General features: G+C 43.1%; 1 protein-coding gene across 7 annotated transcripts in view; it reads right to left on the bottom strand.

Annotated features, from left to right (window-relative positions):
* TRPM3 (transient receptor potential cation channel subfamily M member 3) overlaps positions 1-14,845 on the bottom strand; it is a 523,188-nt gene that overhangs the window by 49,254 nt on the left and 459,089 nt on the right. For all 7 annotated transcript variants that reach the window (XM_060300848.2, XM_060300849.1, XM_060300850.1 and 4 more), the window contains one exon: positions 11,440-11,614. In XM_060300848.2, coding sequence (XP_060156831.1) covers positions 11,440-11,614 — 175 coding nt within the window. The remainder of the gene's footprint in view (positions 1-11,439; positions 11,615-14,845) is intronic.

Below are 14,845 nucleotides of genomic sequence, written 5' to 3'. Positions count from 1 at the left end.
GTGGTACCTGAATGCATGTGACTCCTCTCCTCTGTCTTCCTCTCTCTCTTTTGCATCTGTTAGTCTCCTAGCAGGGAGAGGTGGGGTGTAGGTGAGGAGAAACCTGGCTGAACTGGAGAAGCAGGAGTTGGGAACTCCAGCACCTGCAGCCTGAACTGGGGGGAGCCTGAGGCTTTTAGAACTTCAAGTAGTCCTGATATTTAAATTCAGGCATCAGCAATTTATTGCAGACAGCAGAGAAGATGGTTTTTGGAGGTAAGCCGGGCATCTGCCAGGGCCCTTGGCAAAACTGCAAGGTAGGCATAGCTGTTTCTGCCACCAGCTCTCTTTCCGAGCCTTCCACACACCCCGCCTCACTTTCCCTGCCCTCCAGGCACACAGTCGCCTCATGGTGCCCTCTGGGTGCTCAAAGTCTGCCTCGCCCTCCGTTGGAGCCATCTGCTTCCTTCCTTACCTGCCCCCATTTTAACTTTCCTTCCCTGAATGCTGATTTCAGCTTTTTTGGGGGGTTAAGATGAAAGATTCAAATACTTCACACTAAGGGGAGAAGAGTCAGTAGGTTTAACCCATTCAGGGGATGTTCTGACTCTTCGAAACTTGCTATTTCTCTTTTAAAAGACATTTTGGAACAAAGGGCTTTTCTACGGCTCACCGAGCTTCCCTGAAATGAGCATCATGGTTGTATACTTTCCAGCCACAATATCCCCACTGGCATTCACAACCTGCGAATTCCACAAACTACAGCCTTAACTTAGAAATGAGCTCCATACAAGGTAAGCTGTGCATTTCCCATATGAAAAGATTCAAATTCCTTAGCCTGTCATACAAAGGCTTTACAATCTACCTTTCTAACCTCTTCTCCATTCATTCACTCAAATATGGTGAAAAAGATGGACACGAACCCCGGCCTTCACCCTCCCAAAATGCATATAGTCCAGTGGGGGATACACATAAGAAACCAGAAAAAACCAATATGGTGCCATGTGTTAACCCAGGGTAGGTAAAGGAGGCTTGGGAGCACCTTGTAACGGGGACTAACCCTAACTGACCGGTCCAGGGAGGGAGTCTCACTTCTCTGCTGTCTCCACATGCCTACACCTGGCATACCTTGTCACCTCTCTCTAGCTTTGTGCATGATGGTCCCTCTGTCTAGAATGCCCTCTTATGATGGGTCTGGGAAACTCTTAATACCCTTTATGATCCAGCTTAACTGTTACCTCCAGGAGAATTTTTCTGGCTGTACTTTGCCTTCTCTTGTTTTTCTGCTTCAACACGTCCCCCTCACCCCACCCCCCCTCAAATAAAAGTATGTTCTTTCCTTTGAGTTAAGTCCTTATACATCACATCTATGGAAATATATATCATACTGATTTGTTTACTTGTCAATCATCCCTATTAAACATTTTTCGAAGCCAAGGCAATAATGTATGTTTCTTTTTAATCCCCAGCTCCTCGCACAGTGCCTGGCACACAGAAGCGCTCAGTAAATGTCACTGAATGAATGAATCCATTCTAACTAGAATCTAGAAAATGTGATAGCAGCCTGTCTGTTTTATTCCTTTTTATATTACATTGTGAGATATATCATATATACAGAAGAGTCCATAAAACATATATGCCCAGTGTAAAATGAAAACCCATGTAACGACAACCCAGGTCAAGAAATAGCCCCTCAGGGCTTCCCTGGTGGCGCAGTGGTTGAGAGTCCGCCTGCCGATGCAGGGAACACGGGTTCGTGCCCCAGTCCGGGAAGATCGCACATACCGCGGAGCGGCTGGGCCCGTGAGCCATGGCCGCTGAGCCTGCGCGTCCGGAGCCTGCGCTCTGCAACGGGAGAGGCCACAACAGTGAGAGGCCCGCGTACCGCAAAAAAAAAAAAAAACAAAAAAAACCAACAATAGAAAGAAATAGCCCCTCAGGTTTTAACCCATCAGTGGATGTCATCTACTTGAACTGGGTGTGTCACCATGGCAAGGACTCAAAATTCTATACCCGAGCTGAAGTTATTGGGGTCTTCTGCCAAGCATGCCCTCATCTTGAACCTCAGGCCTGATACTCTAGACACCAAATATCTGGCTGAAGGCCACGCGATTCAGTCAAATGTCACTTGCCAGACAGAGTCTGAAATCTAGCAGCAGGAAGCTCTTCACTCCACTGGACAGTATCTTGTAAAAGATCCTGAGCACCTAACTTCCCCTCCTCACTGAGGCTGCAGGCTTATTTGGATTCTCGTCACATTTGAGAAAAAACAATTAACATGTAATCTTGCTGGCCCTGTCTGTTAATAGTTAACCTGTGTGGAGGTCAGTCTATTTTTTGGTTGTTGTTGATACAGATCAGTTAAAATCTTGCCACGTTATCAGAAGGGATGTACTCTGCTCTGCTTTGAGTGGAAATCAGCCATCTGCCTCGTTGCATTTGGTCAGGACACTGTGCCTGTGGAAAGGCCCGTAGTTACAGGATGCATGGCAACCACCTCCAGTGTGGCACAATGTGGAGCTGGCAGGGCTCTCTGGGTCTCATCCAGCCCCACTGCTGGGCTCACACAGCTCTCTCTTCCTTCCTCAGCTGCCCTCAACAACCAAATGCCTACCCTCCCTCCCTCCCTTCTTTCCTTCCTCCCTCCCTCCCTCCATCCCTCCTCCCTTCTCTCCCTCTCTTCCTTCCTCTCTTCTAGCTACCCAACAATCAATCTCTGCACAGTCTAGAATGATGACTTGTTCAATAAATATTTCTTGAATGTGGCTGTAATTCTCTTCTTGAATACAAATTCAGCTAAACTGCAGGAAGTTATCAACTCTAGGATCCCATTTGAGTTCACTTTTCTCTGTGTGTGTGTGTTTGAAGTATGAATCCATGATCACTACATTTAACTTAACCCAAATTTTAAATTCCTTTATAATAAACTTTTCATCCTCTCAATTGAAAATTTTCAAATTCCTTTATATGTATCATTGAAATCTTTTTTTATATTATGTAAAGCAGGTAACAACCTTACTTTCTTTCTATTCCTTATGTCAAGGGGTTTATTTCATGCACCAACTATTTTCTGAGCACCTACTTTGTGCCAGACAGTTTGAGATGCTGAGGCTACAGTAGGGAACAAGGCAGATGTGTTTCCAGCTCTCACAGAGCTGCTGTGCTGAAGGATTTTTATATACTAGAACTGAGCTGTCCCATAGGGTAGCAATTAGCAATGTGCAGCCCTTTAAATTAAAACTTCAATTAATTAAAATTAAACAAAAATTCAGTTTCTCATTCACACCGGCCACATTTCAAGGGCCCGCTAGCCACATGTGACTAAAAGTGCAGGACTAGATCAGTTCCACCATCACAGAAGATTCTACTGGACAGGGCTATTCTAGAAGAACTTGCAAGACCTACTACCATTCTGAGACTTCAGGAAATCCCTGCAGCAACACCATGAGACGATTTATTATGATGCCTACATATTTCCTTTGAAACACTGAGATTACATCTAGCATGCCTGGCGCCAATAAGTTTATTTTTATTTGGGGCATCCTGTTTTTACTTACAAGATGGTTAAATCAGTGTGGTGGGATAGCATTATGAAATACTCATTCACATTTCCCGCTTGTTTTGCAAGCAGGTAATGGCTCTGTATCAGGGAAGGAGGGGTTGCAAGGCACAACCCAGAGACAGCCTTTGAGTCTCTGGCTGCTGCTGTGGTCCGGATGTACCAGCTCTCAGGACTTTCAAGCATTTGTAGAAGGGGTAACAGAGAGAGGAATTTGGGGAATAGATGAAATTACGCTGGCGGGAGCAAGACTGGAGGGGAGAGGAAAGAAATGTGTGTCTGTGTGTATGTGTGAGGGTGTCTGGGAGTGAACGCCAGCTTGCATGTGCTTTGTGGGCGCAGGCTGCGTGGTTTTCCTGGCAGTTCTTTTGTGGGTAGCAGGACCCCAGAGGGAGCAACTGTCTAGGATTTGGGACTGTGGGGAGACCTCATAAGTCAGCTACACTTGGAGGGTCACACTGACAGGCATAATGGACATTTTAGCAGCAAACTGTGTGGACAGATTACTCAAAACTATAACGTGCTCCCACCCCCAACATTAACCCACCTCAGGGAAGGTAGAGAGGGCTGAGCCTGAGGTCATGATTCTCCCCCAGATAAGGGGTAGGTGTTCAAAAGAGAAATAAGCAGAATTATAATAAAAAATAAAGTTGATTTTCTGGCAGCCTCTCCATCTGTGATCTGGGAGCCACACCCATTCCTCAGGCACCAGAGCAATCTGTCCCCAACACAATCTTGGAAGCCTGAGCAATGGCCACTCTAGTCTGCCTCTGAGACCTAGATCTCATCAGCCTCATCTGGCCTCTTATGCTACTAGGGCTCCAGTCTCCAGCTGCCTCAAAACTAAGGAAAAGTTATTCCCACCATACCTTTCTTACCTATGATCCTCTATATCTGCAATGCAAACTCCCCTGGTTAACTCTCCTGCCTTATGCTACTGTCCTCATGTGATGCTGTGCTTTCTGCCCACTGAATTTTCCCATTTCTCCCTTTCCTCCCTTTCCCCAGAGCCTTCTGGAAAACGCTTACCACTGAACACAAACTCCTCTGCTTTCTTACCCTTATCGTAAGAGCAATACCCCATATTCTTGGCTTAGCTAAACCCATTTTGTAGGAAGACACCACCTCCCTGTAACCTTCTCAAATGGAAATCCCACATTTCCGCTCATCTGCCAGTGTGGTTCCCATAAGTAACGTGTGCATTCTCGCTGACACTCTTTGCCTCTTCTAGACCACTGTTGTTCACTGCTGTGCAAAAAGCCCTTCTCCTTTGGGTTTCAGATCATCCCGCTCAGTCTTCCCGTCCACCCCCTCTCTTGTCATTACCATGGACACTTCAATATCTGTAAGTGACAAACACAGAAGAACCTAGCTTCACGATGTGGGACCCTGATTCCAGCACATCCTTGAACCCATTCTTATAGCCACTCCTGGACCTTATCATTATCCTAAATTGTTCCACCTCTCCATTTTGAATGCCCGTCTACCATTCTCTGACCACAGCATGTTATCATCACTACTCTCAGGATCCTTAGTCCCCAGTGCCCTTGGTGTTCAGGTTAGAATTCTAGTCCTTTGATTATTCTTTTTTCCTCCTAGGTACTTACCAACATTGTACCTTTATTTTCTTCATCCTCCATCCTAGACCTTATAATGCATAACTTTAAGAACCCTTGCAAGCCTCTTCAAAATCCCTAGGCCCCTTTCTTTCTGCCTTAATGGCACAACAAATCTTCAATCTTGACTTAATCCAACTATTTGTCTTTCCTGATCTGGGCTGCTGAGTCTTGACTGAGAAAACAGACAACCTAACTATGCAAAGAGGCAGCCCTAAGCAATTCTTTGATATGTTTGGGTCAGTGACTTTCCTGAGGGGTGATTACAAAACAATACTCTTCTTTTCCAAGCCTCACTGCATGGACACCCCCAGGCCATACATATACAACACTTCTCTCCCTCCCTTTTCCCTGGTAAATGCTTTGCCTTGCTACTCATTTACTCTTAAATCACTGTAATTGATTTTTGCACTCCCCACTGAAATGCAAATTCTCTGGCCAAAGTCACCAGTGACTTTCTAAAGGTCAAACTGAATGGACTCTTTCAAATATTCACCTAGTTGCACTCTTCTCTTGCATTTGATACTGCTGACTCCTCCATTCTCAGTGTTCTGCTCTGGCCTTCTCTTCTCTCTACTTGTGCTCTCTGGGAAGCTCACCCACTCCCATGGCTTTGACTGGTGGTAATATTCTTGAACCCCAAATCTGTATCTCCAGTCCAGCTTTTTCTACTTAGCTCCAGAGTTCTATATACAAAATAGTCTTCTTCATAATTTTTTTGGAATTCCAATGGAAACTTCAAGCTCCATCCAAGCCCAAGTGAACAAGTCCCCTTCCCCCCACAGTTCATCCTTCCTGCTCCTCTATCTCAGTAGATGACAGCACTGTTTAGACTGAGCCAGAAACCTTGGAGTGAACTTCATCTCCTCCATCTTAAATCCTCTTCCACTTCCCGCACTCCCACCTTCTGCACCATATGACTTCCATCCAGGTCCTTCTGACTTTACCTTCCTGAAGTTTTATGCTGCCTATCTTCTCCATCCCAACTGCTACCGCATTAGCTAATGTCCTCCCACCTTCCACCTCCATCCCTTTTATGGACCCTTTACATTTTGCTTGATAGCTCCAACTAAAACATATATCATATCATGGTACTACCCTGAGCAGGGAGTATAACTCCGCTAAGATCTATACTCCTGTCTCTCTTCAGACCCATCTGTCCTGCTTCCTGCCTCCTGCCTCTCACCCTGCAGTCAGCCATATTAAACTACCTGCTGTGCCTGGAACTTTCCATGCTAAGTCTCGGTTTGGAATGTCATTCTTCTCCTTCACACCCCCCCTGCTCCCATCTGTCTAGCAAATACCTACTTAAATTTCAGGGCTCAGCTCAACCTTCCCACTCTTTGCAAGGCTTCATCTACTGTGCTCCTCCTTTCACCCCAGGAAGAACTGACTACTTTCTTTCTGGGGCTCCATCTCCACATGTATGGACCACGTCAGTCTGTCTCTCCTGGACTGTAAATTCCTTGAAGACAATGTCTTTGTCACATGCATCTCTGTACCTCGATGTTCAGCTCATAGTAGGAACAAAATAAATATTCATTGACTGAGAAATGAACAAATTAAAAATGGAGCCTAACCTGTGAGCAAAGGCTAAAATCAGCATGATGACAGTGGAACAAATGTTGGTTACAACAGTGAAATGAATCATCACAATGGCCTGTCTGCAGATAGTTCTGCTGTTTGTAAGCCCGCTAACCCTCAGGTTGCATTAGTAAACAAGTTGGGTGGGGATTCTCTAGAGCGTAAGCTGACTTTCAGGGACAGAAAATGGGGGTGGTGCCTCATATTGGCTTACTTCCTTAGCAATTTGCAAAAACAAAACCCAGCAAAACAATACCCCCTTTCCCAAAAGTTGGCACAGGCTCGAGTTTGTCTTTTCCAAAATACTTTCCTTCGTCAGGGAACACTCCCCACGCCACAGCTGTCAGGCATAGTGTGCTCTGAATCCATTAGAGAAGGTCAGTCCTGAATACCAAACAGATGCAGAGCCCTGAGTTTCCAGAACTGGAGTCTATGGCTTGAAATGCATAACAACAGTCATCTTCTGTGTTCTTGCTGTTCTAAGCTTCACCATAAGTAGGCATATTTTAGAGACCGGCCTTAAGCTATCCTAATTTCCACACCTGAAGTGAGCAACAAATGATTTGAGACAGAAAAGTAATACAGGAGAATGTCTGAGCTTTACATGCCCATGCATGCTCCTTGTTTCCTGACAAAAACAACACTTTAAATCCAGTCAACATCACAGAGACAACAAGCCTATAGAGTTTTTGAACCGCAAAACTTCAGTACTAAATAAACAAATGAGCAAAACCAAATCAAACCAAACAACAACACAAATATCCCTCTTACTCCAGATAACCTATTAATTTCAGATGGAAAGGCCCTAGGCAATAAGGGAAATAAAATGTGATCCATGCATTAGGTAGGTTGGATAGTTAATTTAGGGAGAATAGAAACGGCTAAATAATAAGTTGTCATGGTAGAAAGTAAGTTTTGGACATTCTGCTTCCACATTACTAACCAAACTTGTGAAAATACTCAAGAGAGACAGAAAAAAGGACTAAATTTAGATGCTGATTTAATGTATTCAAGAGCATGATTCATTTTCCCCCTGCCCTGGTACAGCCTGGGGAATCTGTGTGTATGGCAGGCAACGCAAAGATGCCCTGTAAATAAAGGGATGTCTCATTCATTCAGAGGCTCGAGGAAGCTAGAGACCCCGTTTTCTCTGCCGACAGAGGTGAACTTCCAAGCACCTCACACACAAAAACGTAGAACCAGATTTCTCAGCTGGCGAAAATCCATCTAATTTTAGCTTTGCCCCCGCCTTGGCATGAATGTGCTGGAAATTTATTCTGCTGTTCCTCTACTCTGAAGTGGCTTTTTTCCCCTCAGGCTCCAGTGGGATCCTGACCAGCTCTCAGAAGCCATGCAACATGGGTCATTTAATGAGATGCCCAGAAGGATATCATCATTCGGTAGCAATGCTTTTAGCAACCTGGAACCCAAGTCCCCTCACGGTAGCCCAGAGATTGGGTCTTAGAGAGCTAGTATATATAACATAAATACCTGAGATTATTTTGGGCTATGTGAAAAAAACAAAAACCAGAAACCCACCAATCAGACAATGACAGCAGGTTCAATTCCCGTCCATTAATCAGGGTGTTAGGCAAAGTGTCTAGAAGAGCAGATCATCACTGTTCCTTCCTGAGTTTCATTATCTGCTGTTTCCAAACACATTCTTGCACTCACTTCTGCTCCCAACACCAACGCAAATGTTTTAGCCTCTACAGATAATTAAGATTAAGGCTGGACTATCGTTTGTGTTAACCCAACTTGGCTTAGAGGTCAAAGTATACGTCATTTTGTAAATTTACATTCTTTTTTTTTTTCTTTTTTCCTTTTGCTTTTAGTCTTTAAGCACATTTGGAAAGTAACCTTAGAAGTCTCATTCTAGCTTTTTTGGCCTTATTGATAGTCTCTGGGTTTAGGACTAACTACAAGAAAAAAATGGAATGTATATTAAAAATCTGTAGTTGGGTAATACTGCCTCCCAGAAGTGAGGGCATTAAAGCTGTCCTCCCTTCTGAGGTGTGAGACAGATGTTACTAACCCACCCCGAGGGCCCCATTATACAGCCATATACACTCATCTTAATTAAGAAACATTATTTCTGCAAACATGAAATGGGTTTGACAATTTTGCAGCTAAAAACAAGAAGAGTTAGACATGGAGCGCGTGCGTTACGTTAGCAATGAGCTGCTCTGAGAAGGTGTGCGAGGATGGGCAGCACTTGGAGAAGTCCCCACTGGGCACATCCACACGATGGGGCTGGTGGACCCTGGGCAGGGCTGTGCGTCCAGGGGGATATGAGATCCAATCAGCCTGAACACATGCTTCACAAACCAACCTGCACACGGCACAGAAAGGAGGCAAGACACCGCAGGGCAGCATAAACGATTTGTACCTTTCTCAAATAGCTCGGTACTTGGGTCTCCGGGGCAGTTCTGAACGTCTGGGCAGGGCCATCACCCAATCCCCCTTTGGCCCACTCAGTGCCATGACATGAAGACCAAATCATTTAGAGGACAGGGATGTTCAATGACTTTGGCCAAGTGTAATGACAGGTTTGGGGGCAGCGTCCTATACCCATTTGAGAAAGGACAAATACTCTTTAACACTCTAGACAGAAAACTGGCTGATTTAGCTTAGAACAGTGGCCACCATTGCAGCCAATTTCAGAATATCAAAAAGGAAGGTAAGTGGTCGGGGGGAAGGGTGTCATGAAGGTTACATCCATCCAAGGCTGAGTTGGCTACATACTGGGATATGTGGGATATGGGGTAGAAATTTATTCTCACACACAAAGAGCACCACAGATCTAATTAACAATGTGGGAAATCTCTATTCATACTTCACTCACACAGAACACTGCACTTCCATCTCCAGGGTTTTTTCAAGTTCTAAACTACAATCAGCCCTTCTTTTAAAATAACAATAATAGAACCTCTGATTCAGCCAGATGGTGGTGTTTGTTGCACTAGGCTGGGTTCACAGTACAACATCAATAAATGGCCACTTGTAGACGGACGGACAGAATCCCACTCATAAAGTACACCTACATCTCCCTCCTTCTCCCATCCCAAAATGTTGCACTGTCAAAAGACCCATAGGGGCTTAATTTCATTTGGGGAAAGAAAGGAAAGATAGAAAGAGTAAAATAATGTAAGTGGAAAAGCAATTTCTTGGGGAAAAATAGTACATTTAATCTCTGAGGAGAATGATCATAGGTGGGCTTTTTAAGTGTTGCTTTGCCTTTAGGGACCATTTGAAAAAAGGAATTCAAAAGAGTTTTCCCCAGTCCCTGGAAAGCTGTCTTGGTGAAGGCTGCACATTGTCAAAGATATTCCAACTGGGAGATGGAGTTAAAATTCTTGCTCAGTGAGATGGCTAAGTCTCATGAAATGAGTATTTGTTCCAATTAGGTGTTCCAAAAAACCTTCTTGCCTCAGATAACTCACTGTGAGAAGGAAAGAGTATTTGTTCAAAACCCGTCATGGAAGGGAAAATGAGAGACTGGTGTGTTCTGTGGCCAGTGTACACATGCTCTTCACAGGCCTGTAGGACTCACACTTTTTGGTGCTTTGTCCTTACTTTCCTGGTCTCAGTCCTACCTGGGACTGGCGGGGAGGGGGTGGGGCGGGGGAGATGCTGACTAGTTTCTGTTCCTGTTCTTAATAAGCTATACTACCTAGTTATATAATCCTAATCCATGTCCATAGTCCAGAGCTCAGATGGCTGGCCTGTCAGCAAAAAATGTTAGAAAAATGTTAATTCAACAATGTTGGAAGGATGTTATTTCTAGAGCTAAACTCCTCAGGGAAAATGAGAAATGGTTGCTCCTGGGATTCAACTCCTCCACACTGAAAGATATTTCTTTCCTGATGCTTTCTTCCCAAATAATTTCCCAGTGCCTGGTGTGCCCTGACATTTGATCCAAATAAAATGCTGGAACAGACTCCTAGGACACAACTATCTTCAAACTCTATATAAGAAGGGTGTTTATTACAGAGAATCAGCATCTATTAGGGCATGAAACATCGGGGGCCTGCTGGCACTCGCTCCTCACAATGAATCACTTCATGATATAGATACTATTTTTTTTTCTGGCATTTACAAGCAAGCAACTCATTTTATAACCTAAGGCATTTTCCATACTTTCAGGCAATGAATACTAGCTTCTTTTGAGTCTCAATAGCACATAATTTAAGACAGTGGGAAAAGGAGCTGGAGAATAGTTTCCAGTGCAAGGAAAACACCATGCAGATGTTTGCCCTCTTGAATTCTGATGGCGAAATTGAGAATTGTTTATTTGTTCTGAAGTCAAACCCAAGGAATTTATTTTTTAAAGGCTGGGGGCTGGGGTAGGGTGGGGAGTAGTGACATAATATACTCCTAATATTGAAATATTCAACACATGGCCCTAGGATTTTGAATCCCCAAAGAATTTAGACCTTTTTAAATGGTTCATTCTTGATCAAATTTGGCACAACAGATGTCACAGAAAGGACATACCTGAAAAAAACACCCGAGGACTACTTTGCTAAAATTGTATATTCACCTTCTGTAATTGTTTTTTTTCCTCCAAGATAGCAAGCTAGGAATCAGTCCTCTATCTTGAGCCATTTATTGAAAACAAACAAATAAACTTGGAAAAGATATGACCCAAATGAAGTTAAATACCTGACTTTGGTGTATGAGAATCATAAACTTGCTTACGGTCTATCTGGTCTGCAAACACTTCCCCATAAATCATCCAATAGGGCATGTAGAAGATGTTCTTGGCCAATTTCCATGATGGCTCCTCGTTGGGAAACAGGATGGCTTGCCTGGCGACCCCAAAACTCATCAGCACCACCAGCATAATGATGACAAAGTACATCATGTCTATCATCTGGAAGGGTGGGAAAGCAGAGGGAGAAACAAAAGAAAACCAGAATGACCGAGTATTCCTGTGGTGCTGACATTGAAGGAAACCTTTGAAGGAGGTGCACTTTTGAGACTGCTGATAAGGGATGTTGACATAGGGAGCTGTGTTCAGGTAAGAGAACACTTGGTCTATTGAAGCCAATGTCTATACAAGCTTGTCAGTAACTTAAAAATCATTTTTTAAAAAAAGAAAGCACATGCACAGTGGAACCCCTCCATCTTCCATTGTTTTCTGTGGGACCTAGTCAAGACTAGGCATGAGAGTCATATAACACAGAGGCTTGAGTCTTTATATTAATGCAGTACTAACTTTTTTTCTGCTCCTGGGAAAGGCAAATGCCCTTGCTGGGTCTCTTTCTTCTTAGCAAAACTGGAATTGAGATAGTTGAACTATTTCAACAACTATTGCAATGCTGTAAATTCCCTAAATTCTGAAAGGCTTATGGAGAGCTGAAAAGCTCAAGAAAATAATCATTTGTTAACAAGGCTAGGACAACCCAAATATCTACCTTATACCATCTTATTCTTGTGGCCCCTCCCTCATTGCATGCTATTCTATCACAAACCAGTCTCTCAGAGAACCACTTCTTCTGTGCTTTCTTCTGCAGTGCATCCTATCAGTTATGGAAGGTGTTTTTGTAGGCATTAGAATCAGGTAGCCTAATGGCCCATTCCTGTGTTTGCTGCTGAAATGTTGGATTTTCATCTCGACATGTTTATAAAATTCTCCACTCCATTCAAGTACAACGTTATCTCTTGTTCCTCTTTATTCCTTTCTTTTTTGCTTGTTTTCATGATACATGTTATCTGGGATCTGTTTCTCACATGCCAAATTACTTTCCTTTTATCACCGAAAGTAGATGAGGATGTACTATTATTTTGCCTGGCCAGAACCCACTGCCTCCTTCTTTCAGAAACAGTTCCCACCCACTTTGGCCCTAAAGGCAGGTGTCTTTTCCAGGCTGGGTTAATCATGGTACCTTGCCCTCTGGCAACAGTGACAGGAGGTAGGCATGTGACACAGACATGCCAACCAGAATTCCTTCTTCAGATTTTTTTTTTTTTTAACTGAAGCAGGAGAGAGAAGCTCCCTTACTCTCTCTGTAATGACGTGAATTCAGAGTGTCTGAGGCTGAGTCTCCCACTAGAGAAACTGACCAGAGTGAATGAAGCAGCTATTCCGGAGAGAAAGAGTGTGCTGTGATGGTAGTTGGGGGCCTGGCTGCAGTAGCTTTTAAGCCCAGTTCCATCATGCCCTGCTGTAAATCAATCTACCCCTCCTGGGCTTAAGCTAGTTGGAGATTGGTTTCTATCCCTTACATAAAACCACCTAATACAAAAGACTATCTTCCCTTGGATACCAAATTTCCTGAAGGAATGTCCATCCACAAAGAAAGACTGATGATAATTTTATCAATAGTAATGAAGGCTTTAAATTAGTTTTAAAATTTTATTTTGCAAGAATACGTGTCATGGTGCCAGTTATTGGAATTAAAACATTACAGCCTTCCTGTATGCCTTAGGACACTGGGGGCTCAATACATTTTAGGCCAATTAATCAACTTCCAAGGCAACTTAAAAATCTCTCAAGTATTGTCTGACTTTGAAACTAAATAAGAATCTCTCAAAATTTGATGTTCATTTGCATTTGTTCACTGTCCTTAAAAATATATGCTGGTTAATTATTCTTTTCACAACTTAGTGGCCTCAGAACTCTCTTAAAAGTAAACAAGCCAGCTGTGCTGAAACAGTTTTATAGGGAATGTGGGTCTATTTCTCAACCTCTCTCTCTCTTATAAAATTCTTTCATCATTTATTTACAAAAAGTTCTATTAGTGAGAAAACACAAATGGGTCCTTCATGTTATATTTATTTAGACTGATGAAAAGGTGGGTGGGGAGAGGAAGGTGTATACTTATGAGACTTAGGAACTAGTCTGACCCAAGAAAACTCAGCCAGTAAATACAGCAACTGTTCTAATTTCTCAGGACTGTTTTCATTCAGCTTGATTGTAATATCTATTCAAAGGGTCAAAACAACCAAAGAAACATTGTTCCCAAACACTCAACTTTATACATTTCAAAAGAGTCTTAGCTTCCATACAAAAACTGGTATCTGTTGGAGTGAACTGCAGAAACAGGACATTATTAGCAAGAACTGGGTCTGGCTACCTCTATTTTTATTTTTTACTTATTTTTTAATTTACTTATTTAATTTATTTATTTTTGGCTGTGTTGGGTCTTCATTGCTGTGTGCAGGCTTCTTCTAGTTGCAATGAGCGGGGGCTACTCTTCGTTGCAATGCGTGGGCTTCTCATTGCGGTGGCTTCTCTTGTCGTGGAGCACAGGCTCTAGGTGTGCGAGCTTCAGTAGTTGCAGCACACGGGCTCAGTAGTTGTTGTGCACGGGCTTAGTTGCTCCGCGGCATGTGGGATCTTCCTGGACCAGGGATCAAACCCGTGTCCCCTGCATTGGCAGGCGGATTCTCAACCACTGCGCCACCAGGGAAGCCCTGGCTACCTCTGTTTTTAAAGCTAAATTGTCCAATTGGTTCAATATGAAGAGAGCTGATTGTGTCTCATTCTTTCAAATATCCTTTGGTTGGTTTCTATAGAGGAGAGTATATACTGTAGCGGTTAAGTATGTGTCCTCAGGTGTCAGAATACCTGAGTTTTCACCTTGACTCTGGTAGTAAAAACAACTAGGTGATCTTGGGCACGTTGCTTGGTCTTGTTTATTTGTAAAGTGGGGAAAATAATAATAATGCATATTATTTTTGTAAGGATTAAATGAGATAATGTGTGAAACACTTAATGTGGGTAGTTCGCAGTAAAAGTTTATTATTAGAATTGAAAGGAGGTCAGGCTGTGGAGTCAGATAGATAGGAGTCTGAATCCTTCCTTTGTTCCTTGCCTAGTTTGTTTGTTCAATTATGAAATGAAGATACTAAAACCTATTTCATGGGGTTGTAATGATGATTGACAAGTCTGACATGGTATTTGGCACATAGTAAATGAAACCTATTATTGTTGTTTTTATTCCACATTATATAAGTGAGCTTAGTGCTAGGCTTAGAGACCCATTGAGAAGTGGAATATGAAGAAAAGGGGTTGGAATTCCATTAAGTGATTCTGCATCTGAAGATTAATTGGAATCATACTTGATCAGTATGAGTCGAGGTACTTTAGCAGCCTGCA

Source organism: Globicephala melas, chromosome 6 (genome assembly GCF_963455315.2).
Source record: "Globicephala melas chromosome 6, mGloMel1.2, whole genome shotgun sequence".
NCBI lineage: Eukaryota > Metazoa > Chordata > Mammalia > Artiodactyla > Delphinidae > Globicephala > Globicephala melas.
Note: the sequence above shows the minus strand (reverse complement) of the source record. Positions and strands in the feature narration are given on the sequence as shown.